Source organism: Crocodylus porosus, unplaced genomic scaffold (genome assembly GCF_001723895.1).
Source record: "Crocodylus porosus isolate Cpor-Errol unplaced genomic scaffold, CroPor_comp1, whole genome shotgun sequence".
Lineage (NCBI taxonomy): Eukaryota > Metazoa > Chordata > Crocodylia > Crocodylidae > Crocodylus > Crocodylus porosus.
The window spans coordinates 43,609,826-43,632,222 of record NW_017728910.1 but is presented as its reverse complement, the minus strand read 5'-3'; the positions used below and the strand labels follow the sequence as shown (position 1 = coordinate 43,632,222).

The following is a 22,397-nucleotide window of genomic DNA, read 5'->3' as shown; positions in this document are numbered from 1 at the left end:
CTTCAGGAACAACTGCTCCTCTCCCACAAGGAATCTTTATGCTGACAGCTGCTAATACTATGTGATATAGGACATCACACACATTACTCAGTTGTTAAATTACTGGTAGGATTAATTTTTTTTAAAGACCACTGCTCCCGTTTATATCACTGTGGCAGATATAATAAGCAACATGCATATTATTTCTGTCTGTAGCTATTTAGTAGTCAAATAAAAGTTGTGGCAGTATTTGTTGGAGAAATAAGCATCTTAGAGATGTTTGAAACTGGTGAAAATGCTGTGCTAAAAATCTTATTTTAATGCAAAACTGACTTGGAAATTTTTAAAAGTTAACCAGTTCTACAGTCTCCCCGCCCTTCACCACCCCCAAAATCCTGTTCCTGAAAAAATATTCATTAGAATTTTGAAAAGTATAATAAGGTAACATTTACAATAATGCTTCACTCTCAGATAGTGCTCTCTGTCCCTGTGTCTCATAGTGCCTTATAAAGGAAATCAGTTCCATTATACCCATATTTCATAGATTTCATGTATGTTTTGGGTTGGAAGGGATCTTAGTAGATCATTGAGTCTGAACCCGTATCCTGGGCAGGAAAGAGTGCTGCGGTCAGACGACCCCAGCCAGATGCCATTTAAGGGTGGGCGATTTCTATATGCTGCTGCATACAAATACCTCTGAAAATACCTTTTCTTCTTTTACCATGAAAAAAAAAAATAGCAAGTGCTGCCTAAACAGCAGTCATTGCACTCAACTGTCTACAACAGATTCTTCTACTCTGAAGTACAATGATAATATTTCCCCCCCCCCCACACACATTGCCTAGAATATTAACTTTTCCCCCTTTCCAAACTGTCAGTATTGTGTAAAAGGTCATTTGAGGGGAATTGGCACACTAGCCATTATATTCCTCCTTGTTCTATAGGAAGGACCATTTTGATGATATTGGACACTGGAAAGTCTCCCTTTTCTATGGATTTATCAACTGGATAGGTTTACAGTAGATGAAAGGAGGGAAAAAAAAAAAAAGATAAACTCACTAGTCTAACTCACTAAAAAAAATATTCTCCATTAAATCACACCGTAGGAAGAAAAATGTTTGCAATGCATTCAGGTTTTTCACAGTACAGAAATAGAGTACTTTCACATTTTAATTGTTTTAAAAATAAAAACACAAAATATTACACATATTTTTGAAGGATGGAGATTCTTTCATGTGTGGAACTCCTGCTACTACAGGTTTTAACCCTGACATAGCCACACAGCGCCATCTAGTGTGTCCCTGTTGTGTTATAAGAAACTGTATTTCAATTAAAGTATTTAGCTTCAGTGTAGTTAGCAATAGATAGTAACTCTTTGTACTTGAAAAATCAAAGCTAGTCTGTCATCCAAATAATATAGACTATAAACATTATCTCAACAACTACATCAGTCAACTACCAAGGCAGGTACTATCATGAATGGGTATTCTCATTTATGTAGAGTATGGAAGTTTCCAGTGTTTTTTCATTTAGAAAAAAGAAAAATAATTGAATATGAACTTAAGTAGAACTTATTTATAATCCAGCCAAAGGAACAGCAAAGATCAAAACAGCTATACCTGCAGCACATGGTTTAATGTATATGACTACAAGTTCTGGCTCCCACTACTGCCAGAGCAGCTGTGCCCCACTCCCCCAGGGGCACTGAGTTCATGAATGCAGAGCCTCATCCCCGCAAATGGCAAAATCTGCAAATAAGAGAATGTATCCCCTGTGAATGGCAAGGGTTGCCTGTAATCTAGCAAATCTTTATGGGTACCTGTAGATGTGCTATGAGGCTGCTCTGATGTACTGTACTTACAGTAGACTGGAGCAGACTCAATTAGTTGAGTCTGCCGGAGTGTGGTAATTGCCACACTCCAGCCAGCCTCTGCACCTCATGTATCAAAATGGCAGAGGGGGCACTTGAACTAAAGCTTGTCAAACAAGCTTTAGTTCAAGTGCCCTCATGACCATTTTGAAGCATGGGGATGCTCATACCTGGGAGACTGCAGTGCTTTAATTAGAACAGCTCTTGGAACCACTCCAATTAAAGCATCCCCACCCCTACCCCCACAGCACATGTAAAAGCGAACTATAATTCCAGTTGTGAAGGTGGCTTCTTTATGCAGAAGTGATAGGTACATGGCATAAGTGCATGTGGCTAATTTAGGACTCAGTATTACAAACTATTGCAGTGCTAACTATTCAGTTCCACTGAATCAGTTCAACTGTTTGCAGGATTGCCTCCTTGCTTGGTAGGGTGGTAGAATAATGATTGCAAGTAATTTGGCTCAAATTTGACTAAAACAATTATAAGTTCAGTGTATACTTAATTCTGATATTGGACTGAAGTGAATGAAAATAAAATAAAAACAATGAATGCAGTCAGGTACTGTTGTTATAAGATACAGTCTGTGCTATCCATTAAAACTTGGGTATAAATAGAAACACCAATTAAGAGTTAAATGGAAAGTAATAAAAGAAAGTTATAAAACACAGATTTTAAAGCAAGATCATAACAGGCAGTAGTGACAGCAAATTTAAACTGAAGTTGTATTGCTAAATCTGCTTCTATGTGATAAAAATATCTGTGACAGTTGTTTTTTCATTTGATCATGGAGGGAAGATATTGTAGATTTATTTCTTGTTTGTACTAAACAAGAATTTGTTTAATTTTTCTGGCAGCGCCCAGAATCCTGACTCCATAATGAGTTTTAAAATGTAGAACTGACTTGCCTAAGCAAATTGGCATTATATTAAGACTTGGACTATCCCAAAAGCACCATGCTAGCACACATTAGAGAGGATTAAAAAAAAAAAATTTTTAAAAGAAATTCTTAGTCTCATCATGGGCATTAACATATGACAACAGTCCAAATGTGCACTGCCCTTCACAAAAAAAAGAATCAGAAAGGCAAGAAAAAAAAAAACAAACAAAAAACATTGTGTGTAAACAACAGAGTACAGTCTATTGAAGTCAAAGAGGTGTCTTTGAGAAGAAAAACAAAACACAACAAAAAAAACCCTTCAGAATTGCAGAACAATGAAAGCCGATATACAATGGAAATTGAAATGCGCAAGAGGAAATACTTAAAAAAAAAATTCATTTTAATATTTCAGACAGAGAAAGCCTATGATGAAATCACTAATCTTAATGGAGCATTAGAGGGGAGCAATTAGGGAGAAACATATTGCATAAGATATTGCATTGGGCTCTGCTCTGTGCTACTTAAAGAACTCTGTAATTCTGACAGCTGCCAGGATGTTCAGCTTCAGTAGCTCTTAGGGTATTTAGCTGCTGCCCACACGAGACCCCAGATCTGAGCTCTCTCTTGTCTGCACATTTGAAATAGACATGGGAAGTCCACTGTTCCCCAGCAAAAAGCAAGCAAGGCACTGTGCTCAAGGGATGCTCTTTTTGCATGTCTCTGCTATGGAAATGGAATCTCTAGCTAGCCAAGTCAGGGCTGGGACAGCCTAGTCCTAAGGCCCACCCCCTGCAAAACAGGCTGAGCACTGAAGTTGGGAGCCACAGAACAGGATGAAGGATTTCAGCTCTGGCCTATCCCATGATGGATACAGAAAAAGAAATCAGTGCATGGCACATAGGCAGGGTTGCATGGTAATTCCAACCTCTCTTCCTCTGCCCACTGTTCAGCCAAGGTTGAGAGCCAACACCTGCACCATCCCAGAAATAAATCAATGGATTTTATTTAAAAGCTCTGAATCCAATTCAAAAGCCACTACACTCAACAGAAATGCATCCAATTTCTTCAATGGTCTTTGGGCCAGGCCTTATTTTATAGGATATCAAACTAAAGATATAAACTGAATTTAGATTTATTTTCTTAGTGTAAATAATATTCTGTCTAAACTGTTTCCAGAGTAATATTTGCATATATAGAATTTATAATTATTAAAATAAAGTAATGGAAGACAAAGGCAAATGTGGGCCGTTACTGAAAAATAGTCTGTTTAAACTATGCCCTATAATTAAGTAATGCAAAGTTCTACAACTCTTGGTTATCAACTGATTTTGGCTGAGTTTTGCATTTCTTTTTTTGTCTCAGACCAACACAACTACCAAATAAACCCCCATACCTTGTCCGCCTATAATTAAGTAAAGCACTTTTATTTTCCATAATCTTCTGACAACTCAATTGTGCCCTCCTGTGGCCCAGTAAAATATAGCATAAATAGTTCTCATTTTAATGGAGATTGAATAAGGACTGTTTTTTATTGTAGGGTACATTTTCTTGTGATCACTTTCTTTCAAACTTGGGTATTAGGTACATATCGATAAATATTTAATACTGATACAAATAAAACATTAAGGCACAATTTTCTCTTCAACTTAAGTTTATGTATAGAATTTGGTAAAGTTAGCAGGGAATAAAAAAAAAAAATTGTGTACTTTTCATCTGTTTACTAGTGATATTGATAAGAATTACAGAGAAGAGGAAGAAATATCGATCATTGATTCCATCCACCTCCTTAGACAGGACAGAGAGGTGTACTTCAGATCAATGATGTTTTATTTCAGTAGGCAGAATCTCAATAACCCCATCAGTCTACTGTTGGTGAGTTCTGTCTCCTGTCTGATATGATTGAGATAGATAAGATTACTGTTTGTCCCAGTGACACTTTTCCCTCTAGTCACAGTTCAGCAACACAAAACAGACACACCTCCGTCTTTTCCAGACATCACTTAAACAGGTAATGAATGCTCTCAGTAGTGTTTCTCTGCTTCTCACTTACCAGGATGTCAAAACACAGAAACTGAAAGAAGGAGCAACTTTTAGTCCCACTAAAGTCTTTAGTATGCCATTATACAACAGTGACTTCTGAAGATGGGGTTATTGAACTGGTCAAAAAACAATGATATTATCTTAGATAAAACTGGAAAATCTAGCACAGTGATCTGTTGCTTCAGGACAGCTGCCTGGAATGTTTCAGGGGATGATACTCAAGCATAGTTAGGAAAATTGAATGGTGGTTCAAAAGCAAGTTAGTACATTAATGTACATTTTCCTTTAACTAAATATAAGGAATTTATGTAATAAGGTACTTATGTAATTGAAAGTGAACAGTGACATTACTAGCTATTACTCCAGTGAGCTCAACAAATAAAATAAAATCTAACAATCAAAGCAGTGGACTGAATCTATGGAACACAAGAAAGGAAAGCAACCAGATGTAATATTTTACTGCTGAAATATATATTATTATATTAAATATGTCTGTGATATTACTAACCTTTAAGTACCATCTTTATTACTTGAATACTCCCCGACTCTTGGTAAGAAATAACTTTTTATCAGACTAATCTGTGCAGATGCAATGGAAACGGCTTTCAACCTAGTCCAGTGTGTCCCTCAGAAAAATGTTCCACGTGGTTGCCAGATTCTTTATCTGGAAGAAGAGAACCAGACACCACTTTTTAAAAGGTCATACCATCAAATGTGGACACCGTACATTTAGACTGGGCCCAGTTTCTTTCTTAAAAAAAGAGCTGGAAATATGGAGTCTTGGCTTTTGTTTTCCACAATGACTTTACTAGAAAATAATCCTTCCTGGTCTAGTATGTCTGGTCTTTGTATTCAGTGTTCATGAAAAATATTAATGCACTTTCTGGCTGGGTAGGCAGAAACTCTCTTAGCTGTCTAACAAATAGGCAAAGCAGCAATGTATATTTTTTCCATTTCTTTTCCACAAACCATTGTCAAACCAGGAGGAACAGTACATGCACCATTGCTAACCCATTCTTTTCTTTTCCCGATAACTAAAAGGACAAAATAATGAGCTTGGAAGTGATAGTGTTGTAATGGCACTTTGCCAATAGATTCCAGCCTCAGACCTGTAGTGCATTTTACATGGGACATCTACCAACCATCAGACAGCTGTACTTTTCTATCAGAAACTGTCCAGAACTGGATTCAAAATGGCAACTGACATTAAGAAATAGTCCATATTCAATTACCAAAATGTTTTACAATTCAGTACTTCATCCTGGTGAAATATCTTTAAAAGTATAAACTGGCTAGTATAACCTCTCCCCCCAAATTTTTGCCTTTCTTCAACTATAAACACACAAAAAAAATTCCACTTGATCAACCCGATACAAAATGATGTTACTTTTTAAATTATATTAATGAGTTCTACTTCCATCTATTGCACATATATATAGCATTGTCTTTATCCCACTGGCCAAAAGGCTAATCCTCATGGCAGCTGTTACTACTCCAGTACAAAATGAATGTGAATTTAACCTCTCCTGGAGCTAGTCTAATAAATTCTGTTGTTTGTTTAAGCACTACTGTGAATTAAGTTGAATGCTGGGTTGCCATCCAAATACATGAACAGGCCTGAAGTATCCTTTAGGCATATTGCCAAATAATTTCCCAATTCCCTTATAGGGTATACCTCTCACTCGAGAGATTTTCTTAGTGATATCTGAAAAACAACCTCTTTTCTATTTCCTCAAAATTATTTTTAGTTTTCTTAGCATTATTTAAACAAATTAGATACCAAAATTCCATTAAACTGCTATTAAGGGCTCTCTCTACTCCCTTAACCTTAATGAGTTCAATTAAGTCACACCCGTGTGACTATGACGATAATTTGCCCTTTTAGGTCTCTCAGTGAAAAAAAAATCCATGACACTCAAGAATCAGGCTGAAACTAAACGAAACACTTTGCAACCAATTCTTGAATAGTAAGCCAATTTGGATGAAATAAAACCATCTTCTGATACAACCATAGCCCATTTTTATAAGCAAATCTGTATTTTAAGCTGTTACTTAACTTTGTTCCTATGACAGCAAACATGCTTTAAATCTTTCCTTCTCTCAAGATTTCAATTACTGTTTTCAAAGAGCTATACATTAGAATTATGCTCTGGTTTTGGAGAGCGCTAAAGTGTGTGCTTAACATCAAACCACTCAAAGTTGACATGAATTAAGCATACTCTTGTGTGTTCTGCGTGTTCTTCAACTAAATGATAGAGAGAATCAAGTCCAAAGTCTTCCTGTGCCTAAGGGCATATTGGGCTAGCTTGGCTAAGGCACTCCAGTTTCTATATCCTATGGCTTATAAGCAGGGAGAGTATGGCTAGCATCACATTCAGCCACCTTTGACTCTCCTACAGGAATAACCAGTTTCCCCATTTACAACTGATATTGAAAAGATCATACACAGGAAGCATACAAAGTCCAGAACATTTCAAAGTAAAGATAGAAATAACATGGCATGTTTATCAAGATATACCAATTAAAGCACAGATAGGTTAAATTGAAAAGTAAATTGTCTGGCTTTAGTGTTGTTATTTTAAAGTATTTAAGTAATACGGGAAGAAAATAAGGGCCCATACCCAAAGAATTGCTTCAAAAACTGGAACCTCTAGAAGCTGCTGGTGTGACCACAGAGACAGTTACCACCACAGCATCACAAGGATGAAACTGTTTGGCATGGCCAGGCGGTAAAAGCAAACTAAATTTAAAACTCCAAGACAAAATTGCTTAGGACAGGAGAGTTCAATCTCCAGCCTGGGGCACCATGTCATCTAGCCTGTGAGTCATAGAATCATAGGAAGTTACGGCTAGGAGAGATTTCAGGAGGTCTAGTTCAAACCCCTGCTCAAAGCAGGACCAACCCCAACTAGATCATCCCAGCCACGACTTTGTCCAGCAAAGACCTCCAAGGATAGAGATTCCATCACCTCCCTAGGTAACCCATTCCAGTGTTTCACTACCCTCCTAGTGAGAAAGTTTTTTTCCCTAATATCTAACCTAAACTTCCTTTGCTGCAGCTTGAGACCATTGCTCCTTGTTCTATCGTCTGCCACCACTAACAACAGTTTAGCTCCATCCTCTTTGGAACCTCCTTCAGGTAGTTAAAGGCTGCTGTTAAATCCCCTCCGTCATCTCTTCTCTAGACTAAATAAGACCAGTTCCTTCAGCCCCTGCTCAAGAACCCTGTCTCCCAACCCCTTAATCATTTTTGTTGACCTCCACTGGACTCTCTCAAACTTGTTCACATCCTTTATGTAGTGGGGGCCCAAAACTGGACACAGAACTCCAGATGTGGCTTCACCAGTGCAGAATAGAAGAAAATAATTACTTCCCTTCATCTGCTGGCAACATTTCTATTAATGCAGCCCAGCATACCGTTAACCTTCTTCGCAACAAGGGCACACTGTTGACTCGAATACAGTCTATTGTTCACTGCAACCCCAACATCCTTTTCTGCAGAGGTTTGTCAGTTGGTCCCAAGCCTGTAGTATGGGATTCTTCCATCCTAAGTGCAGGACTTTGCATTTATCCTTGCTCATGAGATTTCATGAGATTCCTTTTGGCCCAGTCCTCTAATTTGTCTAGGTCACTCTAAATCCTAGTGTCACAGAGTGGGGCGCAGGGGCGGCCGTGATCCCGCTAGCACCCCCTGCCGTGTCAACTTAGGTGATCCAGCACCCTCTTATCCTTGCCCACCATGTCTTTGATGGTAATTGGTTCAATTAGGGAAGGCTGCCTTTATCTCCTAAGACACAGCGTAAGGAGAACTGCCCCTGCTCTATATGGGGTACTTCAGTGTACCCCCACCTTAAGGGCTTATGCATGCCTCCAAACCTCCCTTTTAGCACACCCCAAGCCTCACAGCTGTACCAGATGTTCTGTGGTCATATAGTCACCCCTCCTGGGCTCCAATTCCCCTCTCGCCCTCTCCTGGGCCTCTGTACTGCTCTGTCAAGCTCTTATTGAGCTGGCCCCTACCTGGACGTCAGCCCCTCTCCGGGATCCATCACCACACCCTCCCAGGGCACACACTAAAATACAGCACCCTCTGTGCCACCAGGAACCCCCAGATTATTGGGGAGCTCCCATGAGGCCTCCTCACACCCCTACAGCCTCACCCAGTCCTCCGGTACAACCATAACTAAACCAAGAGCCCAACGGCTATAACACAAACACAAGAAGCCTCCTGGCTTATAACCTAACACTCACTCAGCTCCTTAGTCATACCCTTTCTAGGGTTCTCTCCCTACCCCATGCATCATCGCAGCTGGTCTGCATGGTTAGGCAGCAACCATCCACCCAGCCTGCTCAGCTCTCCCACAGAGCACAAACGCCAACCCCAGTCTGGAAGGAACTACCAGCTAGGCTCTGGCCTGGGCTGTTTATAAAGGCCCAGCCCTGCCCTCTCCTAGCCAGCTGACCAACATTAGTTGCCCTGGCAACCCTCACCTGAGCTGCCCTGGTGATTGGCAGCTCTCTTTATTACTATTGCTAGTAGCGAGCACCCTAGTGCTCTGCTACACACCTTCTCCCTTAAGTTCTTCACCATCATCAGGAGCAGGGCGCATAAGTGTCCTGTGACACCTAGCCCTACCCTCCTGCGTATCTCCTACACCCCCTAATTTGGTGTCATCTGCAAACTTACTTAGGGTGCAATCCATCCCATCTTCCAGATTGTTCATGAAGACAGTGAACAAAACCAGTCACAAAAGCGACCCTGAGGCACTCCACTTGATACTGCCTGCCAACTAGACCTCAGGCCAGGGGGAAGTGGGCAGGGAGGGTGTTCACCCTAAGGTGTAGCCTAGACTAGCTACACCTTAGTGTAACACGAACTAGATAATGTGGATCAGAGATAATCCTGCCATAGAATGGCATAACTTTGAGCCACATAACAAGTGCTCAAAACTAGTTTCAGGTGTTAATGTCCAGACAATCTAGGTGTTAGGAGCTGTCCAAAACTGTGGTGTGACAGGGCCCTTATTGTGTATCAGATCAGTAAAAAAGCATCATCTTCTAACATTTATGCTAATTAACAGATATTACATTTCTTCTTCTTAGAAAGATTGTCAGAGAACAAGACAAAGCAAATACCTGCAACTTGAGCTAATTAGGAAGGAACCAGATCAGATAATTGTTTGAAAAAAATACGTAACTTCCTTAGTAGGTATAGAATCTAGTTTAGTTTAATAACAGTAATAAGTAAATTTTAATCACTTTCTCTTTTTTCCTTTTTAAACATCCCACAGCACTAACCATCAAATTTAACAATTCAGCGACATGCTCCATCTATTGAACAGGTCAGGTATGTAAGAATGAAAATAATAAGGCATATCATTCCACTGATTTTAAGCTAAGTTCCCATTGAAAGTCTAGCTGTGTTCTGTTTTAAAATATGTGGCATGTTACAACCTAATACTATTGCTATTTCTTTATTTTATGTGGCTTTAATTTTTTTTCTCCCTGACAGACAGTTATGCTCCAATTCCAAACAAAAAAGGAAGCCAGAAAACCAAGTTCTTAATCCAACCACACATGATCTCAACCAAATAGCCAGAAAGAGAAATGTTTTGATATTTCCAGGGCAAAATGTTTTTGGAACTTCTTGTGCTGTAAAAAATCAGGATAGTCTGCTTTAAAAAAAAAATTCAGACTGAAAACAAGATTCAAAATATCAGAGTTCCCACCAAATGGAAATCAGCTCTGTATTTATAGATTGCAGACTATTTGAGAAAAAAGAGAATTTTTACTTTCTTTCTTTCCATGTTTCTAACTCCTCCTACTACCAGCACCTGCGTAGATACGTGATACTCCATCATATCACAGATTCCATGTATATTTTTTCAGTTTCTGTTGAAACTTTCTTTGATCTTCTTAAACAAATTCTGCTGAACACTGCCCCTTTTCTCTCCTCCTAACAATGTTGTAATTCCTGTTTTGACAAGAAGCCAGCAACTCATGTAACCAATGATTCAAGCCAGCTAGCCAAAAGGAAATGCGCCAAATAACATTCCCTGTAAGAATGAGTCCCAGGACATTGATTTTCTTTGTTAGATGAAAATAACATGCGTGTTGTAACTGTTTTTCCCTTTCTGCATCTAATCAGTCCAGACAGTACCCAACAAGGTTCTGTAGGAATGAGTCTATCAAGCATCCAACGGCTTTGTGTTTTGCTTTTAGAAAACATAAATTTGTGCGCTTCTCCTAGCCATTACTTTCTTTTTATACATAGATCCAGTTCCCCAAAGTTCAGGGAAGTAGACTAGGAGAAACAACCCTGCTGATCAGATAACAACAGAGTTGGCGTACAGGAGATTTTGCCACCAGTGAGTCAAAAGATTGAACATTTCATCATAAAACATCAACTTGTCAAAGTGGGCTTTTGGAACTTGTGGATTTGGATGAGTCTGGAAAAGAGATATTGTGGAGGAGAGAATGGATAACAATCTTTCAGCATGCCCTGCAGGGTGGCCACGTAGAGGGTGGCTATTCTTTGTGGCCACAGGAAACAGGATAGGAGCAGTGGCCTCCAGTGTAAATGCTGAAGGCTGCAAGTGCAGAGGAATGGGGGAAAGCCCTGCTGCTCTCCCTTTTAGCATCTGCTCTGTGCCGCTGTGTGTGGGGCATAAAAGGATCTTGGGCATGGGCCCAGGCAGCAAAGCTCAGCTCTTTTTCTTAAAGGAGGCTGTTCAATGAACATCAAGGGATCCCTTAGCGCAGCTAAAGCACCAACAAGGACAGAAGCGAGGATCAGAGGTTAACAACGAGGGCAACAGGTGATGCATAGGGGGGGATCCTGGAGGGTACATGCCCCCCCAAGATTGCCCTTTGCTGAAGCCACCACTGGCTTCTGTGGGCAGTTGCTGCTCACACCCACCCCTCCCTCGCTGCCGACACAGCCGGTGGTATCTGCAGGTGGTCCCCACTTGCCATTCAACATCCCTCCCCCCCCCCAACGCCAACACTGACGCTGGTGGCTGTGGGCAGTCCCCGCTCGCCGCCATGGCACCCCCCCCAGTCTCGGGAGAGACCACTCGCTCATGACGAGGGCTCCAAGACAGGCCACTGGGCAAAGTTGACGGGACGCACCCCCTGGCCCTTCAGCACCTCCAAGGAGGCAGTGCACAACTCTGGATTTGGATGAGTCTGGAGAAGAGATGTTGTAGAGGAAGGAATGGATACAATCTTCCAGCATGACCTGTGGGGTGGCCACGTGGAGGGTGGAGACTGAAGCTATTCTGTCACAGGGAGACGGCCCCACAGTCACTAGGGGGGCTCCTAGCCACAGCCCCCTGCCCGCTCAGCTCATGGCAGCTCAGCTGGGGCCGGGAGGCTGCAGGGTCCTGGAAAGGGCAAGCTGGAGGCAGAGGCTGAGCCAGCAAAAGGCAGTCCGTGTGCTCTCAGGAAGAGGGGCAGGGGCTGCAGCATTGCCAAGTCAAGATGAAATGACTGTACTGGAAGCTCAGAAGAATCTTATTTGCTGAAAAACTAGCGTACCCTGAAAAAGTATGCCAATAAGTATGCAAATTAAGTCTTCTTCTTCTTTACCTGATACTCGCTACAAGTCTCCACTGAGTGAGTGAGACCTGGTCAGCAAAGGTGAAGCATTTCTTTATTTGCAGGCAAGCAGCCATAAGGACGAGCCGACAGCAAGCCGCGCGGGCAGGGCAGCCTCCCTGAGAGGCGCTTCACGCCGCACCAACGGGCGGCCCCGGACGTGACAACACACGCAACAGTGCCACTCTTCTTGCTCCTCCATTCGACCAGGGTTGAAATTATCGCGTAAATACGGTAAGCACTGTCTCCCCGTCAACGCCAGGCCCCGCGGGGCGTGGCGGGGCGGGAAGACTGACCTCGCCGCCGAGGGCCCACTTGGGCGACTGCCTTTCCCAGTGTGCCCCGCGCGCGGTGACGTTTCCCCCGGAGGTGACGGTGGTAGCAATGGCTGTGCTCGGAGCATGCAGCTGCTTGTGGGGCCGTTCGGCGTGCGCGGTCCGGGGGCTGCGGCGGGGCCTGTGGGGACATTGCCGGCTCAGCCAGGCCGCGGGCTCAGAGGCGGGTGCGTGAGCGGCTCCCGCCGGCTGTAGGCACTCGGCCCGGGGACACGTGAGACTGAAGCCGTTGAGGAGCAGGGCTGTGGGAGGGAAAGACACAGGGGAGCGAGAAGGTATCCTCCCAAGCGGACTCGTGAGCAAAGGCGGGTGCACGTGAAATCCTTGCGCCCCCACCCCGGTGTTGGCCCCGAGCTGACTTTGTTCTCAGCCTGTTTGAATTGAGCATAAACGTTAACATGTTTATCTTTTGTTTCCAGAGAAAAACACGCCCGATGTTACATCGGGGCCTCGTTTTACAGATGAAGCGGTTCAGAGCTTGCTGTACAAGATGACAGGGCTGAATTTAGAGAAGATATTTAGGCCTTTTAAACAGGAACTTAAACCGCTGACATTCAAGACAATGACGGATGCACAGCTGGAGGAGGTAAGGTGCTAATCTGTATTGATAACGGCACTCTTCAGCTGGTAAAATTTCAAACTAATTAAGCTCCAAAGCACTTTTGTAAGCACAATGGTCATATTGACAGACCTGCTCTTACATATGATTGAATATGTATTTCAATCCCCTCCCTCACCCACATCTATGCATCTGCTACAATAGACTCATTCTTGGTTTTTAGATGCAGATAATTAATGCCGCTTTAGTGATGGTCGTTTGATTGCTGTTTCTTTTGTGACAGTTGAAAAGCAATAGGTGAAGGAAGATGAATGGGAAATATTCCTGTGAACCCAGAATAAGAAATGTTTATGTCTGTTCAAGATCTTTAGAAGGTTGCATCAAATCCAGTATGTTCAGTGTAGTGAGAATCAAATTCCTCTTTGTCCAATGCTAGTTATGCAATATCTGTGTGCACGGAATAAAAAATGTAATTGTTTGGTGACGCTTCACTTTTTTGTATACTGTAATTACGTGGAAAATATAAGACTCTGGCACTTAATAACAAAATCCATTGTAAAAGTGGCAGGCCTGCAAGTTCTCTTACCTCTCTTTTTTTACTAGTTTACTAGATTTTAATGTGGCACCAGTCATTCTTTTTAATAACTCAGATTATTTTGACTCAATTTTTTTTCTTGTTTTTTGTTTACTTTATATGGGAATGGCTTTTTCAAGAATGGGGAAAAGTTTCATTAAAGAAATGCTCACCCATCCTCCAGCCCTATTGTTTTATGTATATCTGTTCCATGTTTAAATATCCACCCAAAATTTGTAATTATTTCACCTGCTGCTTCCACGTTGCCCCAGGAGTTGCAAGAAAACTGGTTCAGGTTGCAAAACAATAATCATGGGTATCTCCTAAACAGATAATATTTACTGGTTTGAAATCTGTCTTGGGACATGACTGAAATAAATTGGGTGGTTTCAACCAGAACCTCCCATGAACATGTTTTTTGTTTACCTTTGTCAGCTTCCAAGTTGTAGAAGGAATGAGAGAGAACATTTTTGGGTCGGGATTAATAGTATATTATTTCCATGAGAGATTGTCTGCATTATGATAGTATAATCCTTTTTATAGTTGAAATTGATCCAGAGGTGAGAAGAGCTTATTTTTAAAGTACTCAGCCCAATGTTGAATGTTAGCTTTTTAACACAGTGTAATATTTCTCTATACATTTAACACATTTTTTCTTTAATAGGCCACAAAAAAAGCTATTGAGGAAGCCAAACATAAATTAAAAATGCCTCCTGTTTTAAGTGAGCGAAAGCCAATTAATGATGTATTAGCAGAAGATAGGCTACTTGAGGGAACAGAAACTGTCAAGTATGTGTTCACTGATTTAACTTACAGTATTCCACACAAGGTGAGTAACTTACTAATATTTTTGTTCTGCAAAAGTGCTCTGAGCTATTGATAGTCCCTGTAGAGTTGCAAACAAAAACAACAAGTTTACATTTAAAACATTAGCTAATACCAGTCTGTTGAAAAATCTCAAATTCAGGACCATGTACAGTACACAAGACAAATGTGCTTCACAGTCTTTCCTACCAACAGGTAATTGTTTGGATATAATAACACAGGAACTTTCTGGAAAGGGGTGTGATATACAAATATTTGATAGCCAAATATTTAAAGTTCATCAAATATTTACAGTGGATGGTGAGGCCCACCATATCTTTCCCCTGCATTGCACAGACTGAGCACAGACCAAAAGAAGCTGCAGCCAGGGTTTTGCTTGCATATTAAAAAAGTTCTCGTTTTTAAAAAACCCTAATAAAAAATCCATTTGATGTGAAGATGTTTGGGGAGAAAAAATCTTTTAAAAAAAAAAAGTATGTGTATGAAGAATGCTAATTTCAGTTTAGTGTTGATGGCTGTAAAGGTGAAGTAAAAGCTACCACTGTTGTAAGTAATATTATGCTTTATGTTTTCTTGGGCTTTGAAGAGCTCCTGATACCTGTTTGTTGATTCTATACTTTTTGTATCACTCTCCTATATTGCATAATGGGGTGATTGTAATATGTTAGCGTACCCATTCTGGTTCTGTTGAGCTACCCTGGGTAGCAACTGTAGTGAAGAGGCAGTGATATGGAATTCAGCACGTGCTATTGACCTGAAAATAGCTTCTAGCATTTCCATTCTTTTTGTTTTTGACCACTTCTCCTGGTTCTCTACCATGTGCCCCTTCAACCTAACAGATCAGAACTGCGTGCCTAGTATCACTTGGGCTGCTCCCAACCCTACCTGTTCGTTCCTGAAGGACAAGAATATTGGTATCTTTTATTTGTTCAGGAGCACTCTGGTTATCCTGGGTTTCCCACTTAGAGTTTCTGAAACCTTATTTCTGAATATTACAGAGGGGAAAAAATAGGGCAGATGGGCTTAATTAAAGAAAAAAAAAGGTGACTTTTATTACTTCTCAATTTCAGGAGCGTTTCATTCTGGTTCGAGAACCAAGTGGTGTATTACGCAAAGCTTCCTGGGAAGAACGAGATAGAATGATACAAATCTTCTTCCCAAGAGAAGGACGCAAAGTTTTGCCACCACCAATATTCAAGGAGGAAAATCTTGTGGTAAATCTTGTGGCTTTGAAAATTCATAGTGAATGCTGCTGTTCAGTGTACCATTGTTTGAAAAGTAGTAGATTTTAATAGGCTGGCCTACAGACAGTTCTTTTGTAATGCTTAAAGGACAGGAACTAAGGGAAGCATGCAGGCAGTTAGTCCTATGTATTCATTAAATAAGTTATTTTAATTAACTTACAGGGCTTCACAAACAAATCCTGTGGAGCTAAGTAAATAAGTACTTGCTGATCTACAGGCCCACATTTAATTAGCAAGTGTGGCTACTCTTGCTTACTCTTAATTTGAAAAGATAAAGTTCTGTTTTATCCTGTGGTTTTGGGTGTGATCATAAACTGCATCTTACTGGAGGACTTGATGGCAATATGGCTGGGCTATTCATGGCAGGGTAGCTCCTATAAAATACTACGAAGTTGCAACCTCCAGAATTAGGCAAGTATATGGTGCCTCAGAATCCTAGCCCCCACTGCCTCATAGCTACTTCTTGATTAGAGAGAGGCTAAGGGATAACACCCTGACAGAAACGAGCCTTTGCTGAGGTGTTGGGCAGTCAGCAGCAGTTGTCTGTTGCTATGTGGCAGAAGCTACAGTCGTTGAAGCACCAAATGTCTGGAATCAGTCTGACCTTTGAATTCTGTCTCAGTGGTCTAAAGGTAGGTCTTGGACAGCTTTCACTCCTCCATACTCTTGCCTAGGCATACATATCAATGGTAGCAGGACTCCATACAAGTAGATTCATCAGGCACCCAATTAGACTTCTTGTATGCATACACTGTGGTAGAGAGAATCAAGAGTTGCCTACAATTTTATTTTGGTACAGCAGAATTAAAAACAGCTGTTTTGCATCTCTGGTCATTTTTACCAAGGTGTTAGTGCCATAATTACTGGGTTTTTTGTTAGTTATGTATTATTCTGGGGACATCCTGAAACTAATTTGTAAATTCCAACTAACTGTCATTTCAGCAAGTATTACGTCAAGACCGTCATGAAGATGCCCTTAATCTCTGCATTGCACAGTTTGAGCCGGATTCAGCTGACTATATCAGAGTGAGTTGAATATTTTTTTTTGTCATAGGAAGCAGATTCCCAGTGAAAAGATTTGTAGATTTTGATGTGAAAAGGTGCTGTGTGCCTTTTAATAGTTGAATAATTACATTTTTTCTTTCAGTTGGGTGCAAATATGTGTGTTGATTTTTGTGTATCTATACTTGTGCTTTACTGAGTAGAATAATTAGCTCTGCAGTAAAGTCACAGTTTATATGTGCTGGCATTAGGACAGTAAACTAATTAACTCTGCTCTATGATAGTACTGTCAGAGACAGCACTATCTTATGGTGGAGTACTTAACTGCACTGAAATACACATGTAGATGGTGACTGGTTGTGGGACCAGACTCTTGGCTGTCATCTAACTGTATGGCTTCACAGGTGCTGCACCCTCGTGCCTCAGCCAGCCTCTCCACAGCCCAACGCTGCCATCTGGAGCTGACCCCCTGTACTCCTGCTAGTTGGGGCATGCTGTATCCCAGCTCAGATTACTGCTGTCCTGGGTGCATGTGTAGATGCTGTGACTACGAGCAGTTTCCTGTGGCTTGAACTGTTCCAGAGGTTTTTTTGTGTTACATTAATTGCATATGTGGATGCACCCGCTGTGATTAAGATGTCTCAAATATTTTATCAGTTTGACAATACAAAAAAGAATAGTTGTACAGATAATCTAACTGAAAATGTCACTGCCAGACATTCTGGATTGTTTTGAAATGAGCAATATCAATGGTGCATATAAAAACTGATTGTATACAGTTAAAAAGTTAAAGGAATACCGCTAGCTGGAAGTCTAACAGATTTCAAAAATATTTATAAAAGCTTGGCTACAGCTGCTGAGAAGTCTTATCAACGTGAGTTAATAAAAGTTGACCACCTGCCTAAATGTTTTCTCTGTTGCTATGTGAAAGATTTATAGTAAAAGCTGGCTAAAAAAATTCAGGTAGAAGTATAATTTTAAAGTTGTCTCACAGGTGTAGCAGTTGATCAGGCAGTGCTTTAAAATACTTTTTTTTTTCTTAAATATTACAATTCTTTTTGGTGACATTTGAAAATTACATTTGATCCCATGCAAACTAATACTTGTACAGTCTTATCTAGGTAGATAATAATCCAGTTTTTTCAGTATTACAAACATAAGTAAAATCCTTTACATGCACAAAATCTGATTGGAACAAAATCCTAAAACATAAATATTCCAAGTTTAAGTAACTGCAAGTAATGACACTTTTTTTTAAAGGCACTAGCCAAAGTGAAATACAGTTGGCTTCTCATTTTACATGTCTCCATTAAGATACTTAAGCAGCTTGTTTTACGGGGGGGGTTTCTCCCTGGAACTAGAGTGTTCAGTGGTTCCCACTTGAAATCAATACAGATACAGGCTTCCAACCTTAGTTTTCAGATCCTGGAAATGTTGATTAACTTTTAGGGTATTATAGGGTAAAATTCTTACTAGTTTTCATTGAAAATACAGGAACATGACTTTGTATTCAACTGTAAGATTATTTTTGTCTATCATCCCTAGTAATGGTGCACATTTCTGCTGTAAAATGCTAGTCTGTTGTTTTTCATGCTGCGCTTGTAATCCAAAAATAACACCTTTTGTTATGTGGAAAGTGAAAATTACTTCAAGAAAAGATAAATTGTTGGTCTGTTATCCAAGATTGAATTATGGTAGCCATACAGCCTCTTAAAGAAGGACACATTTTACCTGCTTGTTTCTTTTGAAGCACTGAGATTAGAGATTACAGATTCTCTGTTACTGGTTCTTTATGTGGACGACTTAGCTGAGTGTACAACTCTTTTCTTTTTTTTTCCATACAAGATAGTTCCTGTCACTTGATCATACTCAGTTAGTGCTGCAGTGCTCAACCTTTTGGCCCAAATGAGTGGCATGGAGATTGTCTGCAGGCTGGATCAGGCCCTGGTACCTGATCAGTTATGCAGGGCCATGCTACCTGGCCCTTGGGACCAGTAGTGTAAGGATGTGACCAGGTGCTTGTAGCAAATCTGGTTGCCATTGCATTTGTGCTAGCAAACACAGCTGCCCACAGCAGCTGCTTCTCCCCTGCATAAGTTGGCACCAGAGCAATTGTCCCCATCACTCTCCTACTCCTAGTTATGCCAGTGGAAGGGAGGAGCAATTAATACTGCTAGTGCTCCCCACCTTGCCACCAAATGCTCAGACTGGTGAGCAGGCCTGTGGGCTGGGACTGAGTATTCCTGAATTAGTGGAATGAGCTTCAGATTAATATTTTTGGTGGGGGGGAAAAGTTTGTTATTAAAGGCCTTTTTCTTTTTAATATAAAGAGAGATCCCTTCAACCCATGGGAGTTGGAATATTCTAATGTGATGAGGCATTGTTTAAAACTAGGACTGTTGCATATCCTACAATAAGATTAACAACTTTGAAGGAATCTGTGCTGTCAACACTGCTGTAAAGCCTGTAGGTGTTGAAAAAATTAGAATAGTCGGAAGTGAAACAAAGACTTGAAGATGATCAGGACTGTAAGCCAAGAATGACAAATGAGGTTCTTTAAAGGGAATTTTAAAGTGATTTTTTTTCTGAAATCTGTTCTTGATGTCAACTTCCAACTTCTACTTGGGCAGATTCATCATCAGATATATGATGATATTGATAAAACTGCCAAATATGATCTGCTACGTTCAACAAGACACTTTGGAGGAATGGCGTGGTATCTAGTAAACAAGAAGACTACCGATGGCTTGCTAATGGATATGATCCAGAGAGACTTGTAAGTACTATTTGTTAGATACTGGCATGACTTAACAAAATTTATTTTGAGTTTAGAAAAAACAAGTGTTGAATTTGATAAGTCTAGCACAAAAATACAGGTCACCTACCTACCTCAAGTCCACCCCATTTTTTCCATGTATGTATTTATTCTACTCATTTGCTACCTTTTGTAACAAAGGCTCAGGATAGCTTACAGTAGGGAGACAGAATAATGTAAACAGGAGAGCAACAAGAAAACAAAAACAAGTTAAGAGGGTACTGGAACATCACAATAGAAGAGACCCCTCATATCTCATCTCAATTTGATGGTAAATTACATTTTTGACTTTAAGAAATTATTTACAATGACTGTTAAGTAATTGTAACTTTTCAAGGATGCAAAACTATTATGAGTACATACATGTCAGTGTTTTGCTCTCTCCTGTACCAGTAATAGTATGTTGAGCCTATTGAGTCATTTTTTCAGGAACTTCTGTTTTTAAAGGAATCTCTAATTGCAGTTGTAATCTACAGCCAATTGCTCACTTTAGTGCAACACAATGATGACCCTGAAGGATGTTAACTTAATCCTATTAATCATTTTATAATTAACAGTACAAATGAATAGCATATATTAGTAGATCTCTTCAAGAACAGTGTTCTGAATGAAATATCATGTTAAGTTTATATTTGTCCAAAATGAAGAACTACTGAATTTTGGTGTGACTGGTAGTAAGTATTCTGGAGTCTCAGAAGCTTGTTTGTTTATCGTGCACCTGCACTATAGTGGATCTCATACCAGCTGTTCTTAGACTTCACTTCCATGAACATCAGGAACTAAAAGTTACTCAAGAGCAGAAGCTACTCTAAGAGTTCTGAACACTTTTTTTTGAGTGGCTAAAAATATGCTTGGCCTTACAAGTCAGTCTATTAAAAGCTATGGAAAAACCATGATTGAAATATTGGCATACTGTGGGGTAGCTTATAAAAAATGGTTTTACTAGATGACACACGCTGTTTAACATTTGGAAGGGTATGCATCTTTTTTTTAAACAGCTGTCAGCTGAAATAGTGGAAACTAGAAAACGTTCTTAATACCAGTGGAATCTAGGATTTAAAGTTTTCCTGAGTGATTAAGTGGTAGTTACTAAGTTAATTTTGCAATTCAAACAAGGGAAGCTTAAAAGCTTCAGTGTTTCATATCAAACTTGGATAGGCAAAACACTCAGTGGTAGCAATAACATTTATTTCTAGAGCATGAAACTTTACCTTTAAAAGATCAGTGAGTCCTGTTGTGTTCCAGTGCTGGATCAAACGATGTACATGTGAAATCACAAGCAAGAAAGGCATATGGAGAAGCTTCCGTAATTGCTGGAATCACTTTCCTGTTAAGTCTCTCTCCAAATGTGCTGTATTTTTTTTTGGCTTCAATGAGTCTGTCGGCCTGTACTATTAATGTAAATTTTATTCTTACTCAAGTTTCAGCTATATTTTCAGGGAATTAAGTATCTCAAACTTCCAATATGGGAAAACAACTTCTTGGATCAGTGTTCTGGAAATATACTAGATTAATGGATTCTTACACTAGCAGATTTGGAAAGAACAACCTCTAGCAGAACTCTTGAAGTTATTTTAAGTAGTAATCACTACTGAAAGCCACACCACATTTTTAAAACTTGTTTTGGGGGAGGGAGGTTTAAATAGTATATAGCTAATGGAACAAAAACTGGTTCATGGTAATGATCCTCAGCATGGCATGAACAGAGATTGAAATGGACAAAGAGAAACACTGGAATGCTCATCTCCACGTCATAAGTTGGTAATGGGCTGGTGTACTAGTGTACTTTTATACTATGCTATAAGTTGTGCAATTGTTTTTTTTAAGTTTTAAATGTGTGTCATCGTTGTGCCCCCGTGCCCCCCCCCCCCCGGGAAAAGCAGGTGTTGATGACTCTCTTAATTTGTTTAGACTGGATGATGCCACAAGTTTAATCACTTTATATCACATGCTTCATCCTGAATGCCAGTCAGCAAAAGAAGCCAAAGAACAGGAACTTCATGGGGTAGATTTAATAAAGGTACAGTATGCTTTCTTATTAAATGAAAGTACATTTAAATTCTTTTTCTTAAGGTACTGAAACTTCAGTACTCAAACCTTCTTTCCATGATAGGTATTCTAGACTTGATTGTATAAAAATGTGTACTTTCATGGGTAGAAATATTAAATCACACGATGACTTTCTGGTTTAAGTAGCAGTATACATGCTATAGAGAACACTTTTTGTATATTAATAAGTAAAATTGCTAATATACCATAGACTGAACTGAATATTAACTGCTGTTTTCTTTTTAAACAGGTATTTATAAAAACAGAATCACAAAAACAAGGCTATATAGAGTTGGCCCTTCAAGCTTATCAAGAAACACTGACTAATTCTGCAGCTTCATGAAATAGATCTAAAATTTACCAAAAGATTAAATAAGGCCTTTTCTATTTCATCATGTTAATAAATGGAAAAGAAGCCGCATATTGCTAACTTTGTATATAACACCAAAATAAACACTTGAGCATCTGCCTGGGTTATGTATTTTTACTTCAGGTAAAAAAGGCACTAAACAGCAAAACAAATGCACTGTGCACCTGCCTTCTCTTTGTTATCAGAAGATGGTAGTATGTTGCTTTTACGAATAAGAAAACTTATGGGAAAGACTTGCCTTATTGTCCTAGTTCCA

General features: G+C 40.0%; 1 protein-coding gene across 2 annotated transcripts; it reads left to right on the top strand.

Moving 5' to 3' along the window:
• Positions 1–12,743: 12,743 nt before the first annotated feature.
• MRPS22 (mitochondrial ribosomal protein S22) lies at positions 12,744–22,236 on the top strand. Of its 2 annotated transcripts, XM_019533090.1 has the most exons (8): positions 12,744–12,870; positions 13,123–13,289; positions 14,501–14,665; positions 15,732–15,875; positions 16,848–16,931; positions 19,538–19,683; positions 21,634–21,742; positions 22,022–22,236. In XM_019533090.1, the coding sequence occupies exons 1-8, from the start codon at positions 12,753–12,755 to the stop codon at positions 22,112–22,114; spliced, it is 1,026 nt and encodes a 341-aa protein (XP_019388635.1). In that variant the 5' UTR covers positions 12,744–12,752; the 3' UTR covers positions 22,115–22,236. The 2 variants fall into 2 exon arrangements, with proteins under 2 accessions (XP_019388635.1, XP_019388636.1); XM_019533091.1 differs by lacking the exon at positions 15,732–15,875.
• Positions 22,237–22,397: the final 161 nt, after the last annotated feature.

Excerpts from the sequence above, each read along its gene's own strand:
- MRPS22 (XM_019533090.1), top strand. The coding sequence starts at position 12,753 with ATGGCTGTGCTCGGAGCATGCAGCTGCTTGTGGGGCCGTTCGGCGTGC. Across the intron at positions 13,290-14,500 it reads CGGATGCACAGCTGGAGGAG|GCCACAAAAAAAGCTATTGA; the intron begins GTAAGGTGCTAA and ends TTTCTTTAATAG. Across the intron at positions 21,743-22,021 it reads ATGGGGTAGATTTAATAAAG|GTATTTATAAAAACAGAATC; the intron begins GTACAGTATGCT and ends CTTTTTAAACAG.